The sequence below is a fragment of the Capricornis sumatraensis genome, chromosome 2, assembly GCF_032405125.1.
Source record: "Capricornis sumatraensis isolate serow.1 chromosome 2, serow.2, whole genome shotgun sequence".
NCBI lineage: Eukaryota > Metazoa > Chordata > Mammalia > Artiodactyla > Bovidae > Capricornis > Capricornis sumatraensis.
This window is the reverse complement of record NC_091070.1, coordinates 14,223,524-14,244,881: the sequence shown is the minus strand read 5'-3', so window position 1 is coordinate 14,244,881 and position 21,358 is coordinate 14,223,524. Positions and strand designations below refer to the sequence as shown.

The following is a 21,358-nucleotide window of genomic DNA, read 5'->3' as shown; positions in this document are numbered from 1 at the left end:
GCAGACTCAGTAAGAAAAAAGAAAGAACCGAGTCAGCATTTAAACTCAAGTTTGATTTTACACCCCCAAATCCTAACATGGACAGACTATCTTGTCTTTCCATCAAAACTCTCAGTATAACTATCTTGTCTGTAAGGTTTGCTCTTTTGTTTTTCAAAGATAATATGTTTCTTATAAAAATTAAAACACTAAGACAAGTGATGAAGTAAAAAACCTCTTCCTGATTGCTACACTAGTCTTACCTCATAACTCCTGGTTGAAGTATACATACATACAGCAAAGTACACAAATCATAGTTCACACAGTTAACTTTCCAAAAAGCAGCACACAGAGAGTCAGAATAGAGAATCACAATGTAAGAAAGGGATGGGTGACATATGTGATCAGAATTTCTCAGAGCAATCCATTGAAGACAGCCAAAATTCTGAAATCCTAGATTCTAAGGCTTTCTAATAAAAGCACCTGGCACAGGTCACAGACTGCATTTTCAGTTCCAGGCAGCTCTCCAGCACTGGCGTTCACTCCACAGGCATCTGGGGATGTGTCTAATAGGCTCAGCTTTGGTGAGAATGGCTCTATTTGGGACACCACCTCATTAGACTAAGAAAAGGTAGAAGCACGGCTGCCTGACTGTGGCTCTCCAAATCTCCATCACATCACATAAATCATCAGTCCACTCCGGGTTATAATTACACAGGAGAATGTATACCATCTAGCTCAGAAAAGAAAATCAGTTGATTATTAGTTAATAGACACATTCAACTGTTCTTAAGTTTAGCCTTTAAGAAATCAGTGTTTGGGGAGGGGGACACTAATAAAAAGTATTGCATACTTACTCTAACATAAGAAAAATACTCTTCACTCCAAATGTGAAAAATATAAAAAGCAAGTAAAAGTCGGACTTCAATATGCTATCAGAACAGTGGTAAACCTTAAGGAGAGGTTTAATTAAAAGTTCCATATGGAAACAATTTAAGATTGAATTTTAGCTGTGAGAATCTCTTAAACCATTTATTCTCCCAACCTCTGATATAGGACTTACTAATTTAAAACAATACGTGACTTACTAAATCACAAAGTAAAGGATATTCAGAAGAACATGATATTGTTCATCAATTAAAAAAGAAAATGAGCAAGAAAGCCACTGCAGCCCAAAGGGATGTAGACTGATACTATAACAAATATCTCAGATGGACAGGTTTCACTGACATAAAAGAGAAAACTGTAACTACAAACTGCTGGCCATGTTGTGAGGTTACCTGGTTAGATTAGGCATAAGGAACCATTACAAGTATCACAGTTTGTTAACAAATAGTCTACACTGAACTTCTGGATGACAGGGTAAGATGAGTTCTTAGGGAAAAAACATGTTAATTATAGGGTTGAATATGGTCTTTAAATAAGAGAATATTCTAGAATAGCTGCACATCCCTGAGCTGACAATTTTGCTCTTCTCCTTTCTAAAAATAGTAGCTTTACTGAGATATAATTCATAAACTTCACCTCTTAGAAGTTCATAATTCACTGCTTCTGGGCATATTCAGAGTTGTACAACTTCCATCACAATCAAATTTTAAAACATTATCACTTCAAAAAATAAACTCCATACTCAAATCCTCATTCCTCCTTTCCCTAGGCCCTGACAACCACAGTCTATTTTCTGGCCGGGGATGTGCCTGGTTTAGACACTGTGTATGGATGGTCTTCTGCGTCTTCTTTCACTTTGCATGCTGTTTTCAAGGCTCAGCCATGTTGTAAGGGTATAACTTCATTCTCTGGCATGTGGTTATCCAGCTGTTCAGTACCATTAACTGAAGAGACTGTACCTTCTCCATTAACCAGTCCTGGGCTTCTGTGTTGAAAATCAATTAGCCATAGATGTCAGGGTTTTTCTCTTGACTCTCGATTCTACTCCACCGGTCTAAAAACCTATCTTTATGCTAGTACTCCACTGTTCCAATTACTGTAGCACTGCAGTAAGTTTTGCAGTCAGCAAGTCTCCAACTTCTATTTTCCTTCTCAATATTGTTTTGCTGATCTGGGGCCTCCTACGGTTCCATACGAGTTTAAGGATCAGCTTTCCTATTTCTGCAAAAATAGCCATTGTCATTTTGATAGGGACGGCAGTGGGTCTACAGATCTTGCTGAACTGACATTTTAATAAACTTAAATCTTCCAGTCCATGGATATGGGCTATCTTTACATTTATGTAAGTCTTCGTTCATTTCTTCCAGCAATGTTTGACAGCTTAATATGTAAGTCTTCCATCTCCCTGGTTAAATTTATTTCCAGGTATTTTATTCTTTTGAATGCTATCATAAATCAAACATTAATCTCCTTTTCATGTGTTCACTACCAGTGTATAGAAATACACTAATTTTTGTGTTTTTTACTCTGCAACTTTGCTGAATATATTTATTAGCTATAGCAGGTTAGTTTTTTAGTGTGAATTATAGTGCATTTCCTATATATAGAATCATGTCTCAGGGCCTATTAATAAATAAAACTTCATTTATATCTCATAATTTTCATGTTTACTTCCATAAAAAATCATTAAGACAAAATGACTTTAACAAACCTGCAGTTTCAAAAAAAAATACTTTATGCTTAAAAAACCTATATGGAAGGCAAAGTCAAATAATCCTTCAAGTGGATATTATGAGAAAAAGATCAGAACTGTCAACTGGTAAACACACTACTGGCAATAGAAATCTACCAAGATACCTGATTACAGCTAAGTTATTTCATGGATGTGTTTAGTTACCAGGAGTAAAAACTTTTAGAAGACATAGTGAATAACTTTAGTCATTGCTTTTAATGATAGTTATTTTTTAAAAGGTGTGTTGAAACTCTTAAATACCCAAACAGGATGGAAGAGAAGCTGGTATCATTGGGTTAAAAAATAATCAAAGAAGAAATTCATCAGTAAAATTTTTGAGTAAAGGGAAAATCTATCGGAAAAATCTCAAAAGGCATAATAAAAATAAAGAAGAAGAAAAAGATACAATATCAATAAATTGAATCCAATTTAAGTGTCAGATGATTAGAATATACCATATTTGTAGATCTGCTATGAAGAAATAGGGACAAAAAAATCAAAATCTTTAGCAGTTAAGAAAATTAAAATGTCAATTAAGCTGTTTTTAAAAATTAAGCTTTTGAAAACGTGCATTCATAATATTAAGATTAGTAGCTCTCCAATGAATTAATATTCTGATATTTCCATCACCTAAATTTTTTTCTATCAACCAATTTTATGCAAATATCATGTTCTAGAGCTCTATAAACTCCTAGAAAGTAGTATTTATTTAAAGTCTGAAATCCTTTTGTTTTTTTTTAGAAGTCTGAAATCTTTGAGAGGCTAGAGACAAGACAGTGGAGTAAAGGGACTTGAGTTTACCTTCTCTCTAAATCACAACCATTTGCTGAACAACTACTGACAAAAAAGACTGGAACCTATCATAAAAGAGACTCTACATCCAAAGACAAAGAAGGAGCCACAACAAGATGGCAGGAAGTGCACATTCACAAGACACTCAAATCTCATACCCAATGGGTGGGCAACCCACTGACTGGAAAATAATTACATTGCAGAGTTTCTCCTCCAGGAAGGAGAGTTCTGAGCCCAGTGTCAGGCATCCCAGCTTGGGGTGGGGGGGGGTCTGGCAATGGGAGGAGCAGCATCTAGCTTTGAAGGCCAGTGGGGCTTGATTACAGTCCTCCACAGGACTGGGGGAAACTGAAACTCCATTTTGGAAGATGCACGCAACATCTTGTATGCACCAGGACCCTGGGGAAAAGCCGTGACATAGAAGCCTGGGCCAGACCTACATGCTGGTCTTGGAAGGGTCCCCAAGGGAAGGAAGGGGTGACTGTGGCTCACACTGGCGGTGGAGGTATGGGGGAATACTCATTAAGAGTCTGGAGACTGCTACTTTGACACCAAGACCCTGCCCCACCTCACAGCCTGTGCACCTAGTGTTTGGATGCAGCAGCCCAAACAGCCAACACTGCGGGAATGCAGGCCCACTCATCACCAGACAGGCTGCCTAAAGACTCCCTGAGCCCACAGCTGCCTCTAAACACTCCCCCTCATACGGCCCTGCCCACTAGAGGGACAAGACCCAGCTCTACCCTCCAGTGGGCAGGCACCAATCCCTCCCACCAGGAAGCCTGCACAAGCCTCTAGACCAGCCTCAGCCACCAGGGGCCAAATACGAGAAGGATGAGGAACTTCAACCCTGCAGCCTGCATAATGGAGACTGCAAACACAGAAAGTTAAGACAAAATGAGATAGCAGAGGAATATATTCCAGACAAAGGATCAAGATAAAACCCCAGAAAACAAATCAGTGAGGTGCCTGAAAAAGTATTCACAGTAACGATAATAAAGATGACCCAAGATCTCAGGGAAAAAAAAAATGGAGGCACACACCAAGAAGGTACAAGAAATGTGTAACAAAGAGCTAGAAAGTATAAACAGAGTTCAACAGCACAATAACTGAAATGAAAAATAGAAGGAATATTTTTATTATTAGTGATTCTACTAGCAGGAATCAACAGAATACATGAATAAGGAGAACAGATAAGTGACTTGAAGATAGAATGGTGGAAATCACTGGAGTGGAACAGAATGAGGAAAAAAGAGTTAAAAGAAATGCAGACAGTTTTAGAGACCTTTAGGACAACATTAAACACACCAGCATTCACATGACAGGAGTCCCAGAAGGAGAAGAGAGAGAGAGAAAAAGGCCTAAGAAAACATAGGGAGATAATAGCGGAAAACTTCCCTAACATAGGAAACAGCCACCCAAGTCCAGGAAGTGCAGAGTCCCATACAGCAGAAACCCAAAGAGCAACACACCAAGACACATGTTAATCAAACAAACAAAAATTAAAGACAAAGATAAACTATTAAAAGCAGCAAGGGAAAAGGGAATCCCCATAAGGTTACCAGTTGATTGTTCAAGCAGAAACTATGCAGGTCAAAAGGGAAAGGCATGATATATTTAAAGCGATGAGAGCAAAAATCCTACAACCAAGAATACTCTACCCAGCGAGGCTCTCATTCAGATTTGATGGAGAAATCAAAGCTTCACAAACAAGCAGAGGATGGGAGAATTCAGCACCACTAAACCAGCTTTACAACAATTATTAAACAAACTTCTCTAGGCTGAAAAGTAAAGATTAGAAACAAGAGAAACACAATTAGAAACAAGAAAACTACAAATGGGAAAGCTCACTGGTAAAGGCAAACATACAGTTAACAAAACGGCAATAAGAACATACATATAGGTAAATTACCTTAAACATAAATGGGTTAAATGCTTCAACCAAAAGACAGACTGGCTGAATGGATACAAAAACAAGGTCCATATATATGCTGCCTGTAAGAGACCCACTGCAGATTTGGAATACATATAGACTGAAAGCGAGGGGATAGAAAACGGTATCCATGTAAATGGAATTCAAAAGAAAGCTGAAGCAGTACTCGTGTCAGACAAAACAGACTTTAAAATAAAGACTGTTACTAGAGACAAAGAAGGATACTATATAATGATCAAGGGATCAATCAAGGAAGACGATGTAATGCTTTGACTGTGTGGATCACAACGAACTGTGGAAAATTCTGAAAGAGATGGGAATACCAGACCACCTGACCTGCCCCTTGAGAAATCTGTATGCAGGTCAGGAAACAACAGTTAGTTCCAAGTCTGGAAAGGAGTACATCAAGCCTGTATATTGTCACCCTGCTTATTTAACTTATATGCAGAGTACATCATGAGAAATGCTGGGCTGAATGAAGGACAAAGTGGAGTCAAAATTGCTGGAAGAAATATCAATAACCTCAGATATGCAGATGACACCACTTTAATGACAGAAAACAAAGAAGAACTAAAGAGCCTCTTGATGAAAGTGAAAGTGGAGAGTGAAAAAGTTGGCTTAAAACTCAACATTCAGAAAACTAAGATCACAGCATCTGGCCCCATCACTTCATGGGAAATAGATGGGGAAACAATGGAAACAGTGAAAGACTTCATTTTTGGGGGCTCCAAAATCACTGCAGATGGGTGACTTCAACCATTAAATTAAAAGACATTTCCTCCTTGGAAGAAAAGTTATGACCAACCTAGACAGCATATTTAAAAGCAGAGACACTGCCAACAAAGGTCCATCTAGTCAAAGCTGTGGTTTTTCCAGTAGCCATGTATGGATGTGAGAGTTGGACTATAAAGAAAGCTGAGTGCTGAAGAACTGATGCTTCTGAACTGTGGTGTTGGAGAAGACTCTTGAGAGTTCCTTGGACTGCAAGGAGATCCAACCAGTCCATCTTAAAGGAAATCAGTCCTGAATATTCATTGGAAGGACTGATGCTGAAGCTGAAACTCTAATACTTGAGCCACCTGATGCAAAGAAGTAGCTCACTGGAAAAGACTGTAATGCTGGGGAAGATTGAAGCAGGGAGGAGAAGGGGATGGCAGAGGATGAGATCGATGGATGGCATCATCAATTCAATGGACATGAGTCTGAGTAGACTCCTGGAGTTGGTGATGGACAGGAGGCCTGGTGTGCTGCAGTCCATGGAATCGCAGAGAGTCGGACACGACTGAGCGACTGAACTAAACTGAACTGAACTAAATGTACTCAACACAGGAACACCTTAATGCTTTAAAAAGTCTGAAGTCTTATGTGTGAGGTAATAAAATACCAAGAGACGAGAACATATTAAGAGACCATAAATTTTTATAGTCAGTAATAATTATGGGTTCCTGTTGTATGCCTGGCACACAGAATGAAAAAAATAGACTTAGTTCCTGCTTAAGACTTACCTAATGGAAAAGACTGCCATTAAATAGCTACAGGTGTAAAGAATTTTCTAGACAAGAGTCTTAGGATTTCAGAAACATCTAGCAAGAAGGTTTGGGAAAACCCTTGAGCAAGTCTATGTGGAGATGTGACGAATGAGTAACAGTCAGCCAGACAAAGGGGAGAGAAGGGTCAAGAGATAAACTTCCACACACAGAAAAACAGGTGGGAAAGCTTATAAGAGAAAGCTAGAATAGAAAGAGAATAAAGAGTTGTAGAGACTATAATGAGGGAGAGAGTGAAACAAGATGAAGCCAGAAATTTCCCAAGAGCCCTGATCACACAGGATCTGGTGGGTGATGCTAACAGCTTTGCAATTTTTTGTTAACAGCCATGTATTAAACAGCACCGTGTGCTCCCTCCTCTACCAGTGACTATCTATCTCAGGTGTTCAATGACCACGAGGACCAACAGATGACTGATTTCACCTGCTACACAGGCCTTCTTAGTATAAGGTATATTTATATCAAAGTGACGGAGAAGGCACTGGCGAACCACTCCAGTACTCTCGCCTGGAAAATCCCATGGACGGATGAGCCTGGAAGGCTGCAGTCCATGGGGTAGCTGCGAGCTGGACACAACTGAGCGACTTCACTTTCACGCACTGGAGAAGGAAATGGCAACCCACTCCAGTGCTCTTGCCTGGAGAATCCCAGGGACGGGGGAGCCTGGTGGGCTGCCGTCTATGGGGTTGCACAGAGTCAGACACGACTGAAGCAACTTAGCAGCAGCAGCAGCAGCTATCAAAGTGAAAGCGTCTACTTACAGTGTCAAGCATTTCTCTGGTATGAGCTGCAGACAGGCAAAATCTGGCTCTGGACTCAATGATGGGGGTAGCAGGAAATCCTACCACAACTACACCAATATTTCGCTTCAGCATCTCCCGTCCAAAGGCACTGCAAAGGGAAAACAAGAAACCAGGAAGAATAATAAAGCACAGTACAAAGGTCTTGCCGTACTGAGTGATTTAAACTCTTAAAGGCACCAGAGATTTCTATTAGGAATTTCTTCTAACTTCTGTGAAAGTTAAAACTGACAGTTTACAAAGACTCTATTCAATCCTAAAGTGGTCTTCTCCCAAATGGTTTCCTTCAGAAAGGTGAAAGGATAAGTGTTGGCAGAGACCAATTTTAAATAAGGCTTATCAAAGTAATTTGCAGTTGTAGCTTTAAGGTGTCCCTGACATGTAACAGTGGCTCAGAGGTTTCAAAATGAACTTGAGTTTAAGCCTGGTCCTTGAAATGTTAGGCTTGGCAGTATAAAAAAATTTTTAAGATTAAGGATGTGGAGGATCTGCTATAATATGGACGTTTTTCTGCTGGTAGAAAGACCAAGCATTAGCCTTCCAGACCATGCATTTTCTGGATCGATTTAGGTGCTGAGCTGCCACTGGCATTCAGGGTTTCCTTAGGTGTGTGTGAGGCCAGCTCCTCCCGCCTTCAGATGACCACCCAGACCACCATACTCTCAGGTTTCCTGATTTAATTTCCCCTCCTATAATAGTTCTGGGCTCCCTTGGTGGCTCAGACAGTAAAGTGTCTGCCTGCAATGTGGGAGACCCAGGTTCGATTCCTGGAGAAGGAAATGGCAATCCACTCCAGCACTCTTGCCTGGAAAATCCCATGGACGGAGGAGCCTGATAGGCTACAGTCCATGGGGTTGCAAAGAGTCAGACACGATTGAGCGACTTCACTTTCCTATAATAATCCACTTTAATAAACATTTGCTGAGTGCCAGGAGCTATGTGGGCACTGGACATTCAAAGGTGAAGAAAAAAAAACTTGCTCCTCTGATGAGTTCACTTAAACCTGAGAAATGATCCTTACTCAAATTTATATTTAAGACCTAGTCAAACTCACAACTCTGAAAAGATGTGCCTTTTTTTACTAAGCAGATGACTCCTTTATCCACTTCATATCAGCTTTTCAAATATATTTTGGTTTTGTTACACATCTGTGCTTCTCAAACACACCGAAAGCTATTTCAGGGCAAAGATTTCCATTATACATGCCTTGCACAAGCCAAAGGGGCTGGTGCACTGTGCACATCTGGTAACTGTGCAGTTACACGGCTGACCTCACGGCTCACTGCTCCCCTTGGGCACTGCAGTTCAGCCCACTCACCTCCTGCTAGTCTTCCACTGGCTAACTATAACTACGTTCCTGTATTATGGCCTTTGGACAGAAGCTTCATTCTCCAAGTAGCTAACTTGCTCAGCTATGAGTTCCAGCTCGTATATCATCTTTCCTTCCCACTGAGGCTCACCCAGGGGTGACCATCCCATTTAATTCTGTAATCTGCCCACCCACAAGGCACTCTCTCTCACCCCCTATCCTACCCTGTTTTTTCCCATGGCACTTAAAACCTTTTAACATACATATTACAAATTTCCTTATTTATTCTGTTTGTCTGACTCATGCCCCAGTAGAGCATAAACTCCACAAGGACAGGGATTTTTATTTCTGTGGTTTGTTAACTGATCTATCTTAAGCCCCTAGAAGAGTACATTTTACTCAAATGTTTGTTTAATGAATGTTAATGTATTTTACAATCTGGAATTCACTGTTTACTCTATGGCACATCCAGTAAATGAAGGTTAACATAATGTGACCAAGACAATTTTACCTAACAGAACATATAGCCCTGGTCTCACATCATGGGAGAGCTTGAGTCTAATAAGAGGCTCATCTGTCATTTGCAAAAAAGTAACCAATTTTGGAGACTTAACGGTTAAGAATCCACCTGCCAATACAGGGGACATGGGCTCGATCCCTGGTCCAGGAAGATCCCTCATGCAGCAGAGCAGGTAAGCCTGTGCAACCCAACTATGGAGCCTGAGCTCTGGAGCCTGCGAGCCAAAACCACGGGGTCCGTGTGCCACAACTGCTGAAGCCTGCATACTCTAGAACCCTTGCTCCGCAACAAGAGGACCCACTGTGGTGAAAAGCCCATGGACCACAACCAGGGCGTAGTTCCTGCTTGCTGCCACTAGAGAAAGCCCACGCACACAGCTAAAATTAAAAAAAAAAAAGGTACCCGATTTTGGCTGGCATGTAGAGCATCAGAGGCACCACTGGAGAATCTTCATTCCCATAGATGATGAAGCCCATGCTTTTCAGACGTCTCCTGAAATACCGGACGTTTTCGGCTAACTGCTGAATACACTCTTTGCCTGGAAAATCATGGGAGGGAAACAAAATAATTTTTGCACAATAAACTGTATGGAATATAAAAAGACACAAATATATCTTGCTTTGGTAAATTCTGTCATGGTAAGTGCTGAGTGTAAATTTCACAGTAATGTACAAAACAAAGTTTATGAGTAGCATTTCCACTACTACCAGTGGCACACAAGCATCCTCCAGCATGGTCACTGACGCCGCCTCATTTCACACCCTGCCACCCTGCACAGTAGGTAAGATACTTACCATCATTTCATTTATATAAATATTTATATAATATATGATATATAAATACATATATTTATATTAGGAGATTCACAAGGTTGTGACTGGCTCACAGTCATATGATAATAAGTAGCACAGCTGACTAGAATTAAGGTCTCTCAACTTCAATATTCATTCCAAAAACCTTGCTGCAAATGATTTTACACGTAAGATCAGAGAGAGAGTCATTCAGAGTCCCACATTTTCTTCTTGAGTTTTGAGTTTGTATTACCATTTTCCTAAAACTCCTATCAAACAGCAGCAGCATACCCATGTAACGTAAAAATCATATTTTTAACCCTACTTTGTTCATCTTTCCTAAACACAAATGGATTAAGGCATACATTTTTCTAAGTGCTAACTGACTAGATATTTGACCCGGTTTTGACTTTATGGGACGTCAATCTATGAACAGATGTCCCAGGACAATCGTTCTGTTATAGAGAGCAAGACACAAACTCAAAAGATCAGCTTGTAAGGGCTAAGAACTGTTCAACAGTTTTCAAAATCTACTCACAAATAAGGAAGGTTGCGGTCACTTTTTCATATATATGAGAAATCTAGCAGATTCATATTTAAAAAAATATAATCATACAGCTCAAAGATAAATCAATCAACTGGAAATACAGATGATTAACAAATGTTCTTAGACTCAAAACAATAACATACCCATCACTGATGTGGAGACTACTCTAGGTAAGTTTGCTACAAATAACCCCAAATTAATACTCTTCATGTAAATAATTTTAAGTTGACCAGAGAAGCTAACACAACAAGCGTAGATTAGATTAGCGTGAACACTGAAGAACATCACTTAAGTAATGACATACATTTTACAAATATTAAAGCAGACATTAAAGTATGTTACATTTATGTTGATAACTGATGAGAGACATACTCTAATTTTCCCCCTAGAAATACCAACACATGCTCACTCTACATTTAGAATAAGAGACTTCCAGTTCCAGGTGTGACAAGAGTACCAGGAACCGGATTTACTGTACTGCTTGTAACTGGATTTACTGAACTACTTGTAAACAGTTTCTGTTGTAAACAACAGAAAGCTAGACAGGGTATATTAAAGAATGGTTTCAGACACTGGGCCACAGGCAGTGCACAACTGTCCTCCTGGAGAGAAAGGAAACCAGAAGTGAGTCTTGCAATTGCCTCCATAGCACCTAGAGACAGCTCCCAGGCTGCTCCGGAAGCGGGGACCTAGTCTTGTCCGCTGAAGACAACAGATTTTGAAGTTGGGGAGGCTAAGGTGGCTAGAATTTACTGGGCAGCACAAAAGGAGAGGAGGAAAGTGCACCTAGAGAGCTTTGGGGCCTGCAGAAGAGCCTTTGTCAAAGGGCTGACCTGCACACATAGGAGAAGAAACCATGAGAGGCTAGGGAGATCCACCAGAAAGCAGCAGATTAAGCAATTCCCAGCACTCCTACGGAGCTGGGAATAATTTCTATTTTCACTAACTGAAAAGGAAAGACCTTAGAATCACACCGGTAGTGGAGCTAAATTAGACCTAGATTAAAAGCTGCTCTGGCCCACACAAACACTCCTTAACAGCAAGTCCTGAGAGGATCCAACTGATTCCAAGAACAAAGTCCAACATTATCACCTAAATGAATATAACAAAATGCAGTCCCTAATAATGTGAAATTCACAATGCCGTGTGTAGTAAAAGGATTTAGGCATTCAAAGAAACAGGACAATATGACCCAGCAACTAGGACAAAGGTCTATCAAGAGAAACAGACCAGGAATGACAGAGTATTAGCAGACAAGGATGAAAAATGCTATCATAAAAATGCTCCATCCATTCAGAAAAACAGAGAAGACATGATGAAGAGAGATAAAAATAACCGACACATAAGAAAATGACGATGAGCTGCAGAGAATTATGTTAAATGAAATAAGCTAGACACAAACGATTACACTCTTATGAATCCAATTACAGGAAATTCTTAAAAAGACATAATTATAGTGATAGAACAGATTAGCGGTTGCCAGGGAATGGAGAGATGATCGATGGAAGAGGGGTATGAGGGGTCTTTTCAGGGGTGATGAAAATATTCTGTACCTTATGCTATGGTTACATGACCGCATACATTTGTTAAAACTCATGGAATTACACTTTAGTGAACGTCACTGTGTATAAATGGTATCTTATTAAAGGTTTCTAGAGAAACTGGCACATGCTAAATTCCATATACTTTAATTTTTCCTGTATTATTTTACAATCTGCTACCTTTCTCTTACCACAAATTACCTTCTGTTAGAAAAAATTATCAAGGAAAAGAAGAAATGCCAAGAGATTTAGACCTCACCACTTCCACTTATTGCTATATCATTCTAAGCATGTTTTCTGTAATGAAAGGAAGTGGACCGTTCAGTCTCGCCATTCATTGCCATCTGTTCCCTGACAAGAAGAGTCCCAGAAGAAAATACATCTAAACTAACACTCACGTGCATAACTGGAAGATACTTGGAATAGGCAGGTTCCTTAAAAAAGTAAAAATATAACTACCATATCATCCAACTATCCCACTCCTGGGAATCTGGAAAAAAGGAGAGACTAATTCGAAACAATATATGCACCCAATGTTCGTATCAGTACTATTTATAATAGCCAAGACACGGAAGCAATATAAGTGTCCATCCACAGAAGACTGAATTAAGAAGATGTGGAATATATATATATATGTACCCATACAATGGAATATCACTCAGCCACAAAAAGAATGAAATAATGCCATTTGTGGCAACAGGGATGGACCTAGAGAATATTATGCTTAGTGAAACAAGTCAGAAAGACACAAATATTATGTGATATCACTTATATGGGCATATATCTGGAAAAGAAGAGAAGTCTAATTTGAAAAGACATGCACTCCAATATTTGTAAGTTCAGTTCAGTTCAGTCGCTCAGTCATGTCTGACTCTTTGCGACCCCATGAATTGCAGCACACCAGGCCTCCCTGTCCATTACCAACTCCTGGAGGTCACTCAAACTCATGTCCATCGAGTCAGTGATGCCATCCAGCCATCTCATCCTCTGTCGTCCCCTTCTTCTCCTGCCCTCAATCCCTCCCGGCATCAGAGACTTTTCCAATCAGTCAACTCTTTGCATGAGGTGGCCAAAGTATTGGAGTTTCAGCTTCAGCATCAGTCCTTCCAATGAACACCCGGGACTGATCTCCTTTAGGATGGACTGGTTGGATCTCCTTGCAGTCCAAGGGACTCTCAAGAGTCTTCTCCAACACCACAGTTCAAAAGCATCAACTCTTCGGCGCTCAGCTTTCTTCACAGTCCACTCTCACGTCCATACATGACCACTGGAAAAACCATAGCCTTGACTAGATGGACCTTTGTTGGCAAAGTAATATTTCTGCTTTTGAATATGCTATCTAGGTTGATCATAACTTTCCTTCCAAGGAGTAAGCGTCTTTTACTTTCACGGCTGCAATCACCATCTGCAGTGATTTTGGAGCCCCCCAAAATTAAGTCTGACACTGTTTCCACTGTTTCCCCATCTATTTCCCATGAAGTGATGGGTCAGATGCCATGATCTTTGTTTTCTGAATGTTGAGCTTTAAGCCAACTTTTTCACTCTCCTCTTTCACCTTCATCAAGAGGCTTTTAGTTCCTCTTCACTTTCTGCCATAAGGGTGGTGTCATCTGCATATCTGAGGTTATTGATATTTCTCCCGGCAATCTTGATTCCAGCTTGTGCTTCTTCCAGCCCAGCGTTTCTCATGATGTACTCTGTGTAAGTTAAATAAGTAGGGTGACAATATACAGCCCTGACGTACTCCTTTTCCTATTTGGAACCAGTCTGTTGTTCCATGTCCAGTTCTAACTGTTGCTTCCTGACCTGCATATAGGTTTCTCAAGAAGCAGGTCAGGTGGTCTGCTATTCCCATCTTAGTCATGCCCAAATAAGGAAAGAAGTACTATAATTAGCAACTAACAGCTCAATCTTACTTTAGGAGGATATGGTAAAAATGTGTACTACAGTTGACCATTAATAAGACAGGGATTAATCCACATATATTTATAGTCAAGACTCAGTAGCTGGAGGTGTCTCTGAATCCACAGATTCAACCAAGTAAGGACCATGTCATACTGTAGTATTTTTTACTGAAAAATATCCACATATAAGTGGATCTGGCCAGTTCATATCTGTACTGCACACAGGTCAACTGTATTTATACTGTATACACAGCAAAATAGGCCCATAGACGTTAACCTATTTTCTCCAAGGCCTTTCATTCAATAGGAGGAAGATCAAGGTTTTCTGATTCCAGTTCAATGCTTTTGCTTTCACACCACAGCCAGAAATTATGTCTGTTTCAACCTCTAAAGTGTTTATCCCTTTATTGGGTAACAATATCTGTATTTTGGGCTTCCCTGGTGGGTCAGCAGTAAGGAATCTGCCTGCAGTGCAGGAGATGCGGGTTTGATCCCTTGGTCAGGAAGATCCCCTGGAGAAGGGCTTGGCAACCCACTCCAGTATTCTTGCCTGAAGAATCCTGTGGATAGAGCAGCCTGGTGGGCTACAGTCCATAGGGCTGCAAAGAGTCGGACACGACTGAAGCGACTGAGCATGCATGCACACACGCATCCGTACCTTACTTTTTAAATGGCGCTTGCTAGCAAATGAATGGGACAGGCATGAACGGGTGAGGGAACCTAAGAAGACACAGGGCAAGGATGAGACAAGCAGAGAGTGGTTCTTCCAATAAACTCATCTGCAACAGCAAACTGCAATCATCAGTGGTGAGCAAAGAATAAAGACTGAGGGGAAGAATCAAGACCAGCGCTGGAGAAAGAAGTGAACTAAATTAGAAATGGCGGTCACAGAGAAACCCAGAAATTAAGTGGTCTGTTTATTCAACAAAAACTACTAGGCAGAACCAAGAAGATGCCAATTTTGACTATTTTTGACCTTAAAAAGGCAATTTCTTCTGATTCAACCTAATATTTCAAAGATAAGAATAGGAAAAGCAGCCAGGTTACTTACAAATCAGTAAACTTTTGCAGTTATACATATTAGGAAAGTAGTTATCTCCTATGAGGTGATACTGAATTTTAAAGACAACACAGCTATCCATTTTGAATTAAACATCATATAAAGTACCAGTTAATATTAATACAAGAAGCATGGTATTTAAGTTCAACCTCCAAGCTCACTTCTAAAGAGTTTTCTCACAGCAAAGCTATAGCAAGTATAGGGTCAAATGTGAATTTAAAACCAAAAAAGGTTAGCATTGCTAAAAAAAAAAAAAAAAAATACTAACTCTTAAAAGGTCTTGATCTTTGCCTCAGAGAGAACACAGATGGTAATATAAGAAATCAGCATTCTTCTCTATTTTTCAAACATAAATCTTTACTTTTAAGGGTGACAAAAAGCATAAAGGCAATTTAGAGAGAACCCGTGTTCTGATTTTCTTGAACTTTACAAATGAACCTTACTGTGTTGGCTGTCCTTTTGGGCAATTTGTTAGAATGAAGCCATTTTTAGCATATTTTCAGTAAAAATCTACAGCTTGGCATGAAAGAGAGAGAGAGAGAAAATAAATATGTATGTGTAGTTAATATTGCAGAAAATATAGTAGATAATTGGTTATTTTTTACTCCTCAACTTCTTATAATACATTTTATGCTAAGGAGCGAAGTAAAATGAATATGATGGATCAGTGGGTTGTGACGGCATCATTAGATTTAATCCTTTGGAGGAAACTGAAAGCCTAAAAAAGGAGGAAGACGGACTAGAAGGAGCATCACAACTATCTCTGCATTGACAACCACTATACATGGATAACCTTAAATCACTTTTACAAAACAGAGTCAGATTTAGAATTACATTTATTAACTACTGCTAAGCAGATTTTGCAGCTGTACAACTGCATTCCAGACATCCCTTCCTGACAGTTTATCAATCAGAACAGTGTTCTACGAGCTACAAATTTTCTGAAGTCTCAGGACTGGTTAAAAAGCAAACAAACCAACCTCAATGTACAAAGTAAGGAATACAAAAGGGAAGAGACACTTTGTCTTCAATGGCCATTAGTGCTAACTACTCAGAACTTAGGCTTCAAAATATACAGCGAGTGTCTAAAACGTGCTTACAAGGCCTCCTGGTGGCTCAGATGGAAAAGAACCTGCCTACAATGCGGGAGGCCCAGGTTCGATCTCTGGAAGATCCTCTAGAAGAGGGAATGGCTACCCATTCCAGTATTCCTGCCTGGAGAAATCCCATGGACAGAGGAACCTAGCAGGCTACATACAGTCCATGGGGTCTCAAAGAGTTGGACACGACTGAGTGACTAACACTTCACACTTTTTTTTCACTTCACACCTGCTTACACAGCAATACAACTTTCAATTTAGCTGATGAGCTTTTTAATATAACTTATAATCAACCAAAGAAGTTTGAGTCTGCAACTTCAAAAATAACATTTTCAGTAGTAACTGAAATCTTCTAAAATAAAGGACATCAATGAGTGATGCTCAGAGTTGATCACATAAGTCATATTATACCCCATTAAACAGCTCCTAATCTTCTTAGATTTCCTAGTTATGCTGACATAATCTACCTTCCTGGGAAAAATAAAAGTACTGCTATTCCTCAGACTCATACTGTCCAATTAATTATAATGGGTTGGAAGAATTTGAAATTGAAGAACTTCTTCCCCCTTCCCCACTTCTTCTTAAAGGTCATAATGTCAAAGCAGATGAGGGTTTTCCCAGTTTAGGGTCCCCCAAACAGAACATATCAGAGAAGGCAATGGCACTCCACTCTAGTACTCTTGCCTGGAAAATCCCATGGATGGAGGAGCCTGGAAGGCTGCAGTCCATGGGGTTGCTGAGGGTCGGACATGACTGAGCGACTTCACTTTCACTTTTCACTTTCATGCATTGGAGAAGGAAATGGCAACCCACTCTGGTGTTCTTGCCTGGAGAATCCCAGGGACGGGGGAGCCTGGTGGGCTGCCGTCTATGGGGTTGCACAGAGTCGGACACAACTGAAGTGACTTAGCAGCAAACAGGACATATAGCCCCAAGAAAGGTTTCAGTTAGTTTTCAGCATTAGGAGTTATGGGACGTAAGCCAGGATAAAACATGAAGAAATACTACCTACTGCCTTCTAATCTATACTACCAAAACATTACATTATGGGTATTTCACATAATATCTCTTTAATATTTTTTGTCTAAGAATTGAACTTTACTATCTATCTTTCAGTTTACCATCTGTCCAAAGTCTTATTTTTGCTATTTGGAAGGTTACTTTTAAAAATACTTTACTTTGGTTGGACTATGTAATCCAGAGTGAAAAGGAACATGTTTCACTCCTGCACTTTTTCTCTTGAAAACCATTTTCTTTAAAATAAAATTTAAAAAAAAAGGATAAACTCAGTCATCCTGAGTAAATTACTCTGCCTATGTTAAACATGTGTTTCCACTGATATCTAAAACTGGAGCTTATATCCTATAGACTTCTTAAACAAGTCTTTTCAATATCAGGTAACTCAAATGCAGACTCTGTTTTCAAAGGTTATTTCCAAATCTTGGAAGCTTCTAGTACCAACTCCCTTTAAAGGAAAGAAACTGCATAACATAGCAAGCATAGTGCCAGGCTGAATAAATGCTTCCTCCCTTTCCCTTTGCCAGTTAAATAATTTCTAATCAACGAAAAATTATATTTAGCTTCGGTTATTATATGTCTAAATATTATAGTCAACTACTAACCAGCCTTACTTCCTGATAAGATACTACTTTGTAGTCTTCCATAAGTGAATGGATGAATATATTGATTTATATTGATTTAAATAAACTTGGGGGCTTTCCTGGTAGTTCAGTGGTAAAGAATCCGCCTGTCAATGCAAGAGATATGGGTTCGATTCCGGGTCCGCTAAGATCTCACTTGCTGTGGAGCAACCAAGCCGGTGAGCCACAACCACTGAACCTGTGATCCAGAGCGTGGGAACTGCAACTACTGAAGCCCGCATGCTCTAGAGCCCGTGCTCTGCAACGAGAGAAGCCACTGTGATGAGAAGCCCGCACACTGCAGCCAGAGAGCAGCCCCTGCTTGCTGCAGCTAGAGAAAAGCCACACAGCAACAAGGCCCAGCACAGCCATATATGTGCGCTTGGCTGCTCAGTCGTGTCCGACTCTGTGCGGCCCCACGGACTCCTCTGTCTGTGGGATTCTCCGGGCAACAGTGGAGTGGGTTGCCAGGTCCTCCTCCAGGGAACCTTCCCAACCCAGGGATCGAACCCAGGTCTCCTACATCGAAGGCAGATTCTTTACCATCTGAGCCACAAGGGAAGCCCTACAGCCATAAATAAATAAAATTATGAAAAAAAAAATCAACTTAGCACTTTCTTTCACTAGCGGTGCAATATCTAAATCCAAGACCAGGACAACAGCTCCATCTCCCTCTCAGCTGGAAGTCCTCTGGGGCTATGCGTAGGAGGCACTAGGTGTGTGTTAACTATTGCTGTCACATTAATTCCAAGAACTGTACATAGCTGGCTTGGCAGAAAAATCTCAAACGCAATCACAATGATACTTTCAAAAGAGACAAAGTAAGCCCAGGCCAAGAAAATGAATTCAAATTCCTTTTATGCTCAACACTTAAACCACAGCATCTTTCATACACCACACCAATAACTTCTGAGAGAAAAAAGGTTTTCTCACCTCTTCCTTTTAGAAACAACTTTAAAAATTATTTTGCAGCTGAAAAAACTAAAGTAACATCCAGAGAGGTTATGTAAATCAAGTGGAAGAACCAGGATCTGAACTGATTCTTCTGGTTTCAGACTGTATTTTTAACCACTCACTGATCTACTCTAGTTTCTATATTAATAGGACTGACTGAAAGGAAATATTAGGAACAAAACACCTAGGAATAAACCTACATAAGGAGGCAGAAGACCTGTACTCCAAGATGGTGATGAAAGAAATCGATGACAGATGGAAAGATATACCATGTTCTTGGATTGGAAAAATCAATATTGTCAAAATGACTATACTATGTAGGAAGTCTACAGATTCAACCTATCAAACTACCAAAGGGCATTTTTTGCAGATATAGAACAAAATATCTTAAAATTTGTACAGAGACATAAAAGACCCCTGAACAGCTAAAGCAATCCTGAAAAAGAAAAATGGACCTGGAATCAGGCTCCTTGACTTCAAACTATATTATAAAGCTACAGTAATCAAAACAGTATGGTACTGGCACAAAGACAAACATTGATCAATGGAACAAGATGGAAAGACTAGAAATAGAGCCACACACCTATGGTCAATTGATCTGTAAAAAGGAGGCAAGAATATAGAATGGAGGAAAGACAATCTCTTCAATAAGTGGTGCTGGGAAAACTGAACAGCTCCATGTAAAAGCAATACTTTCTAACACTATACACAAAAATAAACTCAAAATGGGTTAAAGATCTAAATGTAAGCCTGGATATCGTAAAATTCTTAGAGGAAAACATAAACAGAACTCTCTCTGACATAAATCACAGCGGCATCTTTTTGGATCCATCTCCTAGAGTAATGGAAATAAAAACAAAAATTAACAAATGAGACCTAATTAAACTTAAAAGCTTGTACACTTGAAATAGTATGTACAACTAAATCACTTTGCTGTGTACTTGAAACTAACACAACATTGTAAATCAACTATACTCCAAGATAATCTTTTTTTTAAAGAAATATTAGGTAACAGGAATGTAAGAGGAGAACAGAGTAACCATGCTTAATTACAAGTTACTGCTGGTCCCTGCCAGCCCACACCCCGGAGACTCACTTGCCTCTTAGCGATCTGTCACTGACTCACACTGCCTCCAATACCCCAGCCCAGGGGGCCCACACCACATCACCTCGACTGTCTGGCTCTGCTCTCAGGAACAGACATGGTACCTAGAGATGTCCTCTCATCCTGCATGCTTTCCAATTTCCATCGTAAGATTTCTGTCATCCACCACCTTCCAAAGGGGGGCATCGTACAAAATTTTGGTCAACTATTGCCAGTGTTTCTCAATAAGACTGCTATTAGCATTGGGGGCATGATAATTCTTGGTTGTCAAGGCTGTCCAGTGCCTTGAAGAATATTCAGAACCACTGGTCTCTTGGCAATAAATGCCAATAGCACCTCTCCATAGGCCAGTCTATGACAATCAAAAATGCCCCTCAGTTCAGTTGCTCAGTCATGTCCAACTCTTTGTGACCTCATAGACTGCAGCACACCAGGCCGTCCTGTCCATCACCAACTCCTAGAGTTTACTCAAACTCATGTCCATCCAACCATTTCATCCTCTGTTGTCCCCTTCTCCTCTTGCCCTCAATCTTCCCCAGCATCAGGATCTTTTCTAGTGAGTCAGTTCTTCGCATCAGGTGGCCAAAGTATTGGAGTTTCAGCTTCAACATCAGTCCTTCCAATGAACATTCAGGACTGATTTCCTTGAGGATGGACTTCCTTATCTGTTGTTATTCATAAGCACCATCTGTATCCTAGCAGTACTCATCTGATTTTTGTTCTCGCCAAAATTACGGAGTAAATTCTAATAACCTTAGAATGAAACTGTCCACCCAAACTGCTAAAAAGGCAATCAATATCTTCATTTTCTTCCCTCCCTTAAATGACTCTCTCTGTTCACTGATTTTTAGATGGGTCAAACTAGTCAAACTCCTCTAATCTTTTGGTGCTATGCATATGCTATGCTAAAAATAACACTAATAAAATTATTATTTGTATATGTGTATGCTGCTGCTAAGTCGCTTCAGTCATGGCCAACTCTATGCGACCCCACAGATGGCAGCCTAGCAGGCTCCCCTGTCCCTGGGATTCTCCAGGTAAGAACGCTGGAGTGGGTTGCCATGTCCTTCTCCAATGCATGAAAGTGAAAAGTGAAAGTGAAGTTGCTCAGTCGTGTCCAACTCTTAGCGACCCCATGGACTACAGCCTACCAGGCTCCTCCGTCCATGGGATTTTTCAGGCAAGAGTACCGGAGTGGGTTGCCATTGCCTTCTCC

The 21,358-nt window shown here is 40.2% G+C and overlaps 1 protein-coding gene across 1 annotated transcript in view; it reads right to left on the bottom strand.

The window, feature by feature from the left end:
- Positions 1–21,358, bottom strand: part of SPTLC2 (serine palmitoyltransferase long chain base subunit 2) — a 102,828-nt gene that overhangs the window by 5,518 nt on the left and 75,952 nt on the right. The window contains exons 10-11 of the mRNA XM_068963712.1: positions 9,903–10,038; positions 7,633–7,762 (exon numbers count right to left, since the gene is read on the bottom strand). Of these exons, the coding sequence (XP_068819813.1) occupies positions 7,633–7,762; positions 9,903–10,038 (266 nt within the window). The remainder of the gene's footprint in view (positions 1–7,632; positions 7,763–9,902; positions 10,039–21,358) is intronic.